The sequence below is a fragment of the Caenorhabditis elegans genome, chromosome IV (genome assembly GCF_000002985.6).
Source record: "Caenorhabditis elegans chromosome IV".
NCBI lineage: Eukaryota > Metazoa > Nematoda > Chromadorea > Rhabditida > Rhabditidae > Caenorhabditis > Caenorhabditis elegans.
Genome location: NC_003282.8, coordinates 2,676,454 through 2,688,792, shown reverse-complemented (window position 1 = coordinate 2,688,792; position 12,339 = coordinate 2,676,454). Strand labels below are relative to the sequence as shown.

At 32.7% G+C, this 12,339-nt stretch overlaps 2 protein-coding genes and 2 non-coding genes across 5 annotated transcripts; 3 read left to right on the top strand and 1 right to left on the bottom strand.

Moving 5' to 3' along the window:
* Positions 1-26: 26 nt before the first annotated feature.
* egrh-3 (C2H2-type domain-containing protein) lies at positions 27-8,695 on the top strand (the record flags this gene model as incomplete). Of its 2 annotated transcripts, NM_001380101.1 has the most annotated exons (6): positions 27-77; positions 774-947; positions 2,074-2,271; positions 3,783-4,040; positions 5,689-5,784; positions 8,434-8,695. In NM_001380101.1, the coding sequence occupies 6 exons, from the start codon at positions 27-29 to the stop codon at positions 8,617-8,619; spliced, it is 963 nt and encodes a 320-aa protein (NP_001368224.1). The 2 variants fall into 2 exon arrangements, with proteins under 2 accessions (NP_001368224.1, NP_001368225.1); NM_001380102.1 differs by lacking the exons at positions 27-77; positions 774-947; positions 2,074-2,271; positions 3,783-4,040; positions 5,689-5,784 and having other exon boundaries at positions 8,434-8,619.
* Positions 8,696-9,124: 429 nt separating this feature from the next.
* Y94H6A.17 lies at positions 9,125-9,296 on the top strand. Its single transcript, NR_131461.1, has one exon. It is a non-coding gene; the product is annotated as an Unclassified non-coding RNA Y94H6A.17 (non-coding RNA).
* An 874-nt stretch (positions 9,297-10,170) lies between these two features.
* Y94H6A.16 lies at positions 10,171-10,562 on the top strand. The gene has a single exon (NR_131460.1). It is a non-coding gene; the product is annotated as an Unclassified non-coding RNA Y94H6A.16 (non-coding RNA).
* A 68-nt stretch (positions 10,563-10,630) lies between these two features.
* Y94H6A.3 (PRP16) lies at positions 10,631-12,281 on the bottom strand. Its single transcript, NM_067842.6, has 6 exons — positions 12,227-12,281; positions 12,102-12,171; positions 11,844-12,056; positions 11,697-11,786; positions 11,557-11,640; positions 10,631-10,811 (listed from the first exon to the last, which is right to left on the bottom strand). Exons 1-6 carry the CDS (start codon positions 12,238-12,240, stop codon positions 10,722-10,724), a joined length of 561 nt encoding a protein of 186 aa, NP_500243.1. The 5' UTR covers positions 12,241-12,281; the 3' UTR covers positions 10,631-10,721.
* Between the last annotated feature and the right edge of the window lie 58 nt (positions 12,282-12,339).

Sequence of the window (12,339 nt, the reverse complement as noted above, 5' to 3'; positions counted from 1 at the left end):
ACGGCAATCATCGACTGACGACGACGATGAATCGAATGATTCATACGCAGTCTGAACCGCAGACTTCGTTTGGAGGGGTAAAATTATTGTTGAATTTTGTAGAAATTTGTAGAAAAATTGCCCAAAAAAAATCGATTTTTTCTGACAAAATTATTGGTGGCCTAACTTTTTTCTAGGCCACCGTATCAGAAAATCGCGTGAAATTTCGTAAAACATTGCAGCGAAAAATCTTCACAAAATTGAGATCTAAAAAAAGTGGTAGCCTAACTTTTGATTTTCTATGCCACCATGTGAAAAAACTAGTCCCCCCGGTTATTTGGAAAATTTGAGTTCGAAATAGCCGGGGACTTACTGATTCATTTGGTGGCCTAGAAATCACAAAAGTTAGGCCATCGATATTTTTAGGTGGTCAAACTTTATGTAAAATTATCACAGAAATTGTTTTTGAGAAAATGTGGCCTAAGTATTGGTTTTCTAGGCGGTGGCCAAGTGAAAAATCACTGGATTTATCCTGAAGTGAAAAAAAAAACTAGATCGCTTGACGAATTCGATGACCTAGTTTTTGGGTTTTTAGGCCACCAAATGAAAAAGTTGGTAATTTTGAACTAAACATTCAGCTAAGTGGACTAGTTTTCTCACGATGGCCTTGGGAAAAATCAGGCCACCAAATTAAATATTCCCTTAACATAAATCAACAAAACTGTAGCGGTACTATTTTTCACTTGGCGGCCTAGAAAACCAAAAGTTAGGCCACCAATTTATTGATTTTTCAGCAGTCGTCGTCCCAACACATGCAACAACAACAACAACAGCAGCAACAACAAGCCCCCCATCCCCATCAAAATCAGCATGCACAATTAATAAATCGAATCATATCATCTGCATATAATAATCAACATGATAATGGATCTTTTGATTCGAGTATTCTCTTAAATGGACAACAAAAGGTAACAACTAAACTCTTAAAAAAGAATGAAATTCGCTTTTTGTAAAGATTCTAAAATATGTAAAAATTGGTGATTTACAAAAAAAGAAATTCTCGAAAAATACGTAAATTTTTTCATAAATTGCATATTTTTGAAAACAAAATTTTTGAACAAAAAATTCTGAAGAAACTTATTCGAGTTTTGCTGAAAAGACACCAACCAAAAATTACTTGAAATATTTAAAATTTTTAATTTTTCATGAATTTTCTCTTAAATTTATTAAAGGGAAGTAGAAAAAATATTCGACATTTGGCACTGAAATCTCACTAAAAATTGAGAAAATCACTCGAAAATTTCTACAAACGTGAGAGAGAAACTATTACGGTAATAGCACCAAATTCTGAGAATGCGTATTGCGCAACATATTCAACGTCGTGCAGAATATCTCGTAGCGAGAACTATTATTTAAATGACTACTGTAGCGCGCTGTTGTGTCGATTTACGGGCTCGATTTTCGAAATGAAATGGAATAATTTATTTATCGATCGAACATTGAAATTAAGCAAAATACGAGAGAATAATAGGTTAATTCATTTCGAAAATCGAGCCCGTAAATCGACACAACAGCGCGCTACAGTAGTCATTTAAATAATAGTTTTCGCTACGAGATATGCTGCACGTTGAATATGTTGCGCAATACGCATTCTCAGAATTTGGTGCTATTACCGTAATAGTTTCTCTCACGTTTGTAGAGAATTTTCGAGTGATGATTTTCTCAATTTTCATGAGATTTCAGTGCCAAATGTCGAATATTTTTTTTAGTTCCCTTTAATAAATTTAAGAGAAAATTTGTGAAAAATTAATAATTTTAAATATTTCAAGTAATTTTTGTTGGTGTCTTTTCAACAAAAAAACTCGAATAAGTTTCTTCAGAATTTTTTGTTCAAAAATTTTTTGTTTTCAAAAATATGCAAATTTATGAAAATTTACGTATTTCTCGAGAATTTTTATTTTTTGTAAATTACAGTTCGAGAAAATCTCGAGAAATACGTAAATTTTTCTGTGAAAATTTGCTTTAAAAATTGCAAATTTCCTAGATTTTTTTAAAACTTGTGAAGAAATACGTGTCTAACGTGTGTCCCATTAGTTTCAGTTCGACCTGTTCCAAGGCCACCAGAACCATTTAATGCAAAATGGGGGCGGTGGTCTATTGGGTAATAATCAACAGGCGCCACGTGGTGGTACAAATGGAACATCGTCATCATCCACAACAGCTACTACTACTACGTCGACAAAGAAAAAAAAAGGACAAGGACCCGGAAGGCGACCTGCTTTGGATGCTAATGTATGTCAGGAAATTGACGGGAAAATTGACCAAATTTCATAAAAATCGTTTGAAAAAACTTCTAAATTGAAAAAAAAAGCGGGTCGATGAAAAATTAAAAAATTAACTCAGATTTTGAAAATGCTGCGAAAAAAATTATTGAAAAACCTAAAAATTTCTAAATCCTCAAAAAAGCTAAAAACTTTAAAGGATATATTGAATGTTCAATATTCGCTGAAAATTCCGCGAAAAATCAACAGATACGAATTATGAATTATTTTGCCATTTGGCTCTAACAAATTTTCAATAGAAAGATCTAAAAAATCATGTTTTGAGCGTAAGTTTTTCGTGAAAATCACAATTTTCTTGGAAAATTGGGAAAAAAAAATTCAAACTTCAAAATTCGATATTGCATGAGAAAATAGCTGATAATGGTGACATTTATCGAAAAAAAGTTAACAAATAGAAAAAGTATCCAAAAATTTTTTACGAGAACGCAAAATTGTGAGAATGCGTATTGCACGACGTAACTGACGCGCAAAATATCTCGTAACGAAAACTACAGTAACTCTTTAAATGACTACTGTAGCGCTGGTATCGATTTTTGAACTCAATTTATTTATCGATATAAAATAAGCAAATAATGAGAAAATAATACGAAGAAACGATTGAGAATGGAATAGCGGTGTCACTTTACAAAAATAAACGTATTTCGACACAAGACCTACACGATATTTTTCGCGTCAAATATATTGTGCAATACGCATTCCCAGAATTTCGTGTTACCGTAATAAAGTTTTCAAAGCTGTTTCTGTCTGAAAAGTTCAATTTTCCCCGAATTTCATTGCAGGGAATTGTTCAAAGTGCGTCAAGGCCTGATGAAAACTTAAAGATGTACCCAATCTTTTAAAAATTTCGAAAAAAAAACATCATTTTTTCGAATAAACGCATACAAAAACTGTAATATGTTCACTTCTCGAAAAGTAAATTCCGCGAAAAACGAGCAAAATTCCCCAAAAACTTTGTGAAAATTGACGGTCTAAATTTAGTTGGGAACTTTTGACATTTGCCTGAATAAATCAAGAAAAACTGTTGCAGATCGTCTGAATACCATCCAATTTGAATTTTCGGGAAAATATATCAAATTTTGTAAAAGCGTCGAAATTCGGGAAAATGATGTTAATTTAATCAAATTCGCCAAAAAGTTCCAAAAATTGTCAAATTTCCGAGAAATTTCGGCTTTTTTTTTTGAGAAAAAAGTTGGAAAACAAGAAATAAATACCAATTTTTTAACGTAAATTTTGGCTCGAAATTATGAAGAAAAAAAAATAGAAGAAAACTCGAAAAATGGTTTATATTTGCCAAATTCAGACAAAAAATTTTAAAAAATTAAAAGAAAAATTTGTGAATTTTTGTCAATGCCCACAATTTAAGAAACTTTCTGAAGAAATTGCCGGAAAAGTATAAAACTATGGAAAACTTGTAAAAATGTACTTTTCCTAATTAATTTTCACCGAATTTCATTGTTGCAGGGAATGCCAAAAGAACGTCCATTCGTGTGCCCCCGTCCGGATTGTCAAAAACGTTTCTGTCGGAATGATCATTTACAGCGACACATGAGAATACATACGGGACAACGACTATTTCAGTGTCGAACTTGTCTCCGATCATTCTCTCGATCGGATCACTTGGCAAAACATGAACGAACACATTCGGCTGATAAACCGTATAGTTGTTTGACGTGTGCACGTAGATTCCATAAACATGAGGAGAAGAAGAAGCATGAGGAGGTAATAATGGTTTAGATTTGGAGAAAGAAAACGAAACAATCGTGATTTAAACTGATTAAAAAATAATTGTTCAGAAAATCCTTACTATTCCTTCAAAAAAATAATTCGATAATTTCAAGTTGCTTCTGCTGTAAGCTTGAGTAAATCAGAAAATAAAACTGAAATGGCTGGAGAAAAACTTTTTCCGAATTTTAAGGCAAAAATCTGTGTATGATGAAAGCCGACTGATTAAAAAATATATATTTATTAAAAACTATATATATATATACCAGCCGTTCGCACGCGCTAAAGCGCGTGCTCCGACTGGCTTACTCGAAATTAAGATGAAATTCTAGAAATTTTAAGCGTTTCTCTGCAGATGGGACGTTTTTTTCACAGTTTTCCAGATGTTTATAAAGCTGTCAAATCGCTTGCTCTTTGATTATGATTTCTGATCTTCTATTAGTCATAGGGAAACAATATTCCCGTCGTTCCCATCACATTACCACCTTCGCCCCCAACATTAGCATAATTCGATTTGTATGAATGGTATATAAGACGCTATTCTGTGCATATAACTTGGTTCAAGCAAGTGTTATATCAACGCCACCGTCCAGATGTAACCAACCGTCCCCCAATCCTTCTACCCTTTTCTGATCCCTTAATCTTTATATTCTTATCTATTTATCAATAAACTATTATACGGGAAATTAGTGGAATCCTTTTCCGTACAATCATGAATATTATATGACTAAGTGTTCAAGAGTTACAACTTTAAAAACTCTAGTTTCTTGGAACTTCTGAACTTCTTGAACGTTTCTAGACGTTCTTCATGTCATATGATCATATGAAACTTTTCCACGTTCCTTCCGAAAGTTTTTGGCAAACGTCATTTTTTTACATTTTTAAGTTCATGGCATTTATACAACTTTTTCTCTTTTAAATAGATTCTAGAAATTTCAGAAAATTTTAGAACGCTCCACGAACTTCTAGACTTTTCCAGAAGATCATTCCAGAGTTTTGTCGAATTTTCTAGAAGGTTCTGGAACATTTCAGACAATTCTTGAATTTTCTAGAACGATTTAGAACATTGCAGCCTTTTCCCGATTTTTCTAGAAAGTTCTGGAACATTCCAGAATTTTAGAATTTTCAGAAAGTTTAAATTTCCCTCCAAAATATTTTTTTTCAGAAACTTCAAATTTCCCGCCAAAATATTTTTCTCATAAAATTTGAATTTCCCGCCAAAAGTTTTTCACTAAAATTTTGAATTTCCCGCCAAAATATTTTTCACTAAAAATTTGAATTTCCCGCCAAAATTTTGGGTCTTACCACGGTGGGTCTCGCCACGATGGGTCTTACCACGACGGGTCTCACCACGAAGGATGACACACCCCGCCCACAATTCTCAGTGACTTTGGGTGTGACGTCACAGACTACAAAGACTACATAGACTACAAACTATGGAACAAACGGAATAAGCGCTTTATATATAGTAAATTATAATAAAAACGACAAAAATGGAAAATGTATAATAAAATTCGAGTTTCGATTAAAAACATTCAAACAAATATCCTACCTATTAAATACCTTTTCGGAATCAATTGCCAAAATTAATTAAGCCCCCAATATCACGTTTAAACTATTTTAATAAAACTAAAATTTTCCGCAGAAATGCCAACACAAAGTCGAAGATCAACAACAAGGTGGCGCTGGTCGCCAACAGCTTAATTTGATGGGAAATGCACATAATATGTATCCAAATCAGGTAGGAATTTATCAATTTGATACCGATACCATGAAACTTTATAAAATATTAATATTAAAACTCTTTTCGCGAATCTGTGATATTGCTTCAATTGTGATTAAAATTAATGTTTTTTTGTTAGAATTTGCAAATTTAAATACCTATACTACTAACTTGTTTATTCGTGAGCACTTCAAGGAATCTATTATTATTTTCATGAGTTTCTGGCTCGACCCCTCGGCGTATTTTGTGCAAACACCGTCACGCGCAAATACATACACTATTTCAACGCGCTGCGTGAAAATTCCTCTTGCGATTTCAAATATTTTTTCGCGCCATTTTCCAAAATTTTCGAGAGAGGGGGTCGTGTTGACACTCCGGTCCGAGATGGCAGCCAGAGCCTCGAAGTGACAAGAAGACGACGGACGGAACGGGAGAATTGATGAGCGGTGCTAATAACAGTACACAGTTTGACGAAAATCCAAGTTTATTGAGCAGGGCAGCTTTATGCTGGGATAAACAAGGCAAAAACGTAGAGAATATTTAGTGAATATTTGGGAGAAAGAACGGCGACGGGCAGCCAGTGACGAAGGGGCACGAAGAGTGAAGTGAAGAGTGGCCACATTTTAGGCCAGTAATTAATATGAGCAAGGGAATAAACAGCGCGCGCTACGACACTCCGATGTGTACAATGGCGCGCGCTTGCATCCTTGGCGGCAAATTCAAATGAGAATTATTTAATTTAATTAATTTAAATGGTGGAATGATTATTAAAGAACGAACAGACGGAATTGTGAGAGTAAATTACCGGTTATCTCTGGATTGTGGGCAATTCTTGCCGATAATTATAATCCGCAAAGTTGGGGCGGCGGACCTCTACTGAGGCCAAGTCACAACAGGTCGAGCCAGAAACCCGTGATTTTCAAAACATACGATTTAATGCAATTATAAATAACAATTGATAGTAATCTTTCGGAAAAAAAATTATTGAAAAATTAATATTGTTGGCTGATGATTATGAATGTGATGGTTTGTGCTGGATATTATTTGTGGTGTGATAGTATATATTGATTTTTCCTCTTTTTTTTGAATATTGTGTGGCTGTTCAATATTGTACTACTGGCTTTTTGGGGGGCATGCGCCTTTAAACCGTTACCCTGCTTTTTATTGGGTTACTGTTGTTCAGTGGTGTTGGGGCTTTGAATGTAAATTTTTAAAATTTTTAAAAAATATTTCACATGTTGAACATATTAAAACAACCTTAAAAAATTGGATACTTGATAATTATTATAAAATTCCAGAATTTTGAAATTTTTGAGATGAATTGATAGCAGTTTTGAATTATATTTGGAGTTTTGCAAAACTAGTAATATTTAAAGGTGGAGTGGGAGCCCAATGGGAAAATTGCTTTAAAACATGCCTATGGTACTACAATGACCGAATATCATGATAAAAAAATTCAAAAAAAAAATTTCTAAATTTTATATGATTTTTTGAAAATTGAAAAAATCTCGAATTGCATTAAATTTCTAATTGAATTGCTGCCAATAGTTCGATGTTCAATGGAGCGCGCTTGCAAAATAATTTTAACTTTTATTTATCAATTTTTCTTATTTTTGATTGATTTTTCATGTTTTTTTTCGAGTAATTTTACTGGAAATTTAATGAAAAATTCAAGATAAATGTAAATAACAAAGAAATAACGTTTTCCAACGACGTTTAGCCAGAAATAATCAATTTCACATATTTAGGCTTTAGCGCCCGCTTTTTAATAAAAAATTTATATTTATCTTGAATTTTTCATTAAATCTCAAATAAAAAACTACAAAAAAACATGAAAAATCAATCAAAAATAAGAAAAATTGATAAATAAAAGTTAAAATAATGCAAGCGCGCTCCTTTCGAACATCGAACTTTTGGCAGCAATTCAAATAGGAATTTGATGCAATTCGAGATTTTTTTAATTTTCAAAAAATCATATAAAATTTAGAAGATTTTTTTAAAATGTTTTTTACTATGATATTTGGCCATTGTGGTACCATAGGCATGTTTTAAAGAAATTTCCCCACAACGTGTAGTCCACCTTTAATTTAATTTTGAATTTTGAATTTCTTAATCGAAATTTAGAGATTTTGTTCAATTTTCAAAATTTTTACAAATTTTTCGCGAAAAACTTGAATGTTTTTTTAACGAATCAAAAGTTTTTTGAGAAAATCTAAAAAAATTTTTTTTAAACAGCGTTTTTTTTTCTTCTAACGTTTTCAAGAAAAAAATATTTTTTTTCCAAATAAATCTAAAATTTCAAATTCCAAAAAAATGTAATATATTTACCGAAATCGGATGTTTTTCAACCAAAAAAAAAACTAAAATTTTGCACAATTCTTATATTTTCCGGTAGAAACCATTTTTTATAAATTTCTAATTTGAAATTTTGTGTTTCTTTTTGTTCGCGAAAAAACTGTTCTTCAGTAAAAATCAAAAATTTCTAATTTTTGTCGAAATGCCCCAATTTTGAAACAAAAAACACCCACACAATATCCAAAAAAAATCACGAGAAAAAAAATCAATAAATCAATAAACAGACCACATCCACCACATCTGCCACATCTGCCGCTGCCACATCATCAGCCACGTCATCATTTCGCCACGCTCATTTTGATCGTATTGTAGATGATATTGAACGGTTCAATGCAATCGCCCAACTCGAACAACTTGAACATGATGATACCTGCGACGACATTTAAGCTTCAGGGTGGAGCTGGTGGTGGAGCATCACAAGCTTCTGCTCCAGGAGGAGGAAGCTCACAGCAGCCAAATCCCCTTGAAATACGATCACTTATTGCACAAAATCGCTGAATTTTTTTTTGAATTGAACAAAAATTAGGGCTCTCGGGGTACTGTAGGTGATTGGAGTTTTTTTTTGAAGGCGAAAAATTTTTAAAAACATGAAAAAGGCTGAGTTTTGAGATAAAGTTTAAAAATTTCGCCGAAAAATACAGAGTTTTGACTGAAAATTCCAGTTTTTAGCTTTTAAAATAAAATTAATTTGACAATTTTAAGCAGAAATTGCAATTTTTTCGAAAAATGTCAAAAAAATTCAATTTTAGGCTGAAATTTCTCAAAATTTCGCTGAAAAATATATGAATTTTGAAAGAAATTTCCCAATTTTTTTTCCATTTTGAGCCAAAAATGCTCCTCGAAATTGCAAATTTCTACGTGAAATTCGAAAATATTTGCCGAAAAGTCAGATTTTTTGACTGAAAATTCCATATTTTCTCGATTTTGAGCTAAAATTTGTGATTTTTTTGCGAAAAATGCGAATTTTCAGGCAGAATTTTACAATTTTTTTTTTCAAAAATGCAATTTTCCCTAAAATTTTCCCACCTACAGTACCCCCGGAACACTTACCGTACTCCCCAATGTTCCTCACCCCCATTTTTTCTGTACAGTTTATCCAAATATACTGCATTTACAGTTTATTGCGTAACTATTGTTAATCCGTATGCACCTTTAAAAATTTCTGGATTTTTTCAGATTTTGAATCTTTTTTTCTGAAAATTTGATTTTTTTTCGCAAATTTCTGAAACAAACCAATTATTGAATCCCCTCGTTCCGCTAAGATTTCGTATTTTCCGCCACGTGTAATCCCGCAAGCTCCCCCCCCCCCAAACTACAGTACCCTCGCCCCGCCCCCCACTTTGTTTTATCACTTTTTCGTCACCTTTTGTGCCTTTTTTCATCCAAAATTCGAACCCGTTTGAATCACATAATTGCATAATAATCTTGAAAAAAACCACAATTTTTGTGCGGGAAAAAATTTTGGCGCGAAATTTGAATTTTTTGAAAAAATGGGGAATTTTCAATTTTTTTTTTGAAAAATTTATTTTGAAAATTCAGAGTTTTTATTTTTAAATTTTACAGCGAAATTTTCGAATTTCTTATTTGAAAAATTTCGGCGCGAAAATTGAATTTTTTGAAAAATTTCAAAAAAAAAATTGAAAAACATTTTTTGCGAAAAATTTTTTTTTGGAAAATTAGTTGATTTTTCTGAAATTTTTTTAAAATAGGCTGGAATTTGTTACAAATTTCATGTTTTTTTCGAAAAAAAATAGCGCGAAACTCGAATTTTTCGAAAAAAAAAAATTCAAAAAATCCTGAAGCGATTTTACGATTTTTTTCAATTTTTTCTTTTGGAAAACATTTGACTTTTATGAAATTTTTGAAAATAGGCTAAAATTAAAAATTATTTTCTTGAAAAACCTAAGAGAAATTCGCGCGAAATTTGATTTTTCGGAAATAATTGTTTTTTTTTCGACTTGAAAAAAAAGAAATGAAATTTTCTTTTAAAAAAAACCATTTTTTTTTGTGTAAAATGATGATTTTTACCCAAAAAACATGAAAAAAAAACAATTTTTCCACTGGAACCACGCAATTTTTCTGAATTTTCGAAATAAAAATCCAAGTTTTTGCAAAAATTTTCAAATATCCGCCTAAAATTCTCCAATCTTTTTTATAATATGTTCTGTAATTTATCTCCACACATATACACACAATTAATTCTTCTTGCACAACTACTATTTGTACATTTTAATCATTTTTTTTTCTCATTTTAATCTCTCCCTCTCCACCACCTCGTTCGATGGCATTTTTTTTCCAACAAATCGTGTAATACCCCCAAAAAATCTAAAAGTGCTTCTTCTTCTTCTTCTCCATTATTTGTATTATTACTGCTACTGGATGTGTGCTGCTGCTCCCCCTACCCCCGCCAAAAACTTAAAGATTTTCACTTAAATTTCTTCGTTTTCACCGATTTTTCACCGATTTTTTCGGTGTAAAAATTCCATTTTTCACCTATTTTACATGGAAAAAAAATAAATAAACGTTTAATAATGATGTCGAAATCGGAATTATTTTTAGGGTGAATTTACAGAAAAAAAAACGAATAAAATACAGGAAAATCAATAATTTTCAGCCAAAAGTTGATGGCGTAGCGTTGTCCAGTAGACTTTCCAGTCGGCTTTTCGTGTGGCGCTGTGCTCCGAGTACATCTGAAAAATTTTGATTTTAGCTTTTAAATCACGAAAACTCGAAAAAAAAATTGTTTAAATTTTGAATTCCCGCCAAAAAACTCCTCCGCTAAACAGCACGCGATGGCGGGATTTCGGAGTGTCGTTGTGAAATTTTTCTAAAGAAAATCGGTTTTTGAGCAAAAAGTTGATTTTTTAAAATGAAAAATGCTCAAAATTCCGAATTTTTAGATAAAAATTCGAAATTTTCTAGAAAAAATCAGTTTTATTGACAGAATTTCAGAATTTTTGGCTATTTTGACCCAAAAAATGTGACTTTAAAAAAATGCTCAAAATTCCTATTTTTATTTAAAATTTTGAAATTTTTGCTTAAAAAATCTGCTTTTTTACTGCAAATTCCAAATTTTTTCAAATGAAAAATGTTCGAAATTACGAATTTCTAGGTGAAAATTTAAAATTTCTCTGAAACTTTTTGAATTTTGGCTGTAAATTTTGAGATTTTCAAATAAAAATTTTGTATCCAAAATTTAAAAAATCATCGATTTTTTCACCGAAAACTCCGAAAAAATCCAGTTTTTCCACGAAAAATCAGGTATTTAAACAGATTTGTCTTAATAACTCGATGCTAAACAACACGCGGGATTTCGGAGCGTCGTTGTTTGTTTTACGAAAAATTGAATTCCCGCGCTGAATAATCGATTTTTCAGCGGGATTTCGAAATTTTCGAGCAATTTCCAACAGAAAATCACGATTTTCCATTACTAACATGACTTGGGACCATCGGAGCCATCGCATTTGCCGGCGGAGCCGGAGCCGAGGGCAATGTGATGGTGGAAATGTCGGATTGCTTCTGAAAATTCGGATTTTTTTAAAACAAATATTCGATGAATTCCACAATTTCCCCACCTTATCGATGACTTTTCTCTGCTCTGCACTTTTCCACGCTGGTCCGAAGATTGCCGAGTCGTGAGAATTGTCCTTTTTCGTTTTTTGATCCTGGAAAAATGTTTAAAAAATAACTTCCACGCGCAAAAAAATCGATAAATCCCGTACTTTCTTTGCCGCTGAGCCGGATCTGAAGCTTCCTGGCTGAAAACCGGCCTCCTCAATCTCCTCGATAGCCCGTGTCCTGGCCAAATGCTCGGCCGGCGTCAGTTCCTCGACTTTTTGCGGTTTTCTCGAAAAATCCGATGACGTGGAGGGAGCATCGGATTTTCTCGCACTCTCCAGTGTGCTCCGCATCTTTTCCTTCATTCTGGCGACGTCCTGAACAAGAATAAATATTTTTAAAGTTTAAAAACTTCAATTTACACTTGAATGATCTTTATTCGATCGATGGCGGTCCCGATCGCGGTCACGGCGGTCTCGATCATATTTGTTACTGAAAAAAGAATATTTTAATTGCAAAAAATCTTGAAAAAATATGAAAAACTCACGGAGAACGAGGCATTTTTGTCGGAGAAAGATTTGAATTCGAAAAAATAAATTGGACGAGTAACGCGTCAAGGTACGGTGCTGGCGCGTTTCTCGCACGCGCTGACGCGTATTC

Excerpts from the sequence above, each read along its gene's own strand:
- Y94H6A.3 (NM_067842.6), bottom strand. Across the intron at positions 12,057-12,101 it reads CGAATAAAGATCATTCAAGT|GACGTCGCCAGAATGAAGGA; the intron begins GTAAATTGAAGT and ends ATTCTTGTTCAG. Across the intron at positions 11,787-11,843 it reads CCGGCTCAGCGGCAAAGAAA|GATCAAAAAACGAAAAAGGA; the intron begins GTACGGGATTTA and ends ACATTTTTCCAG.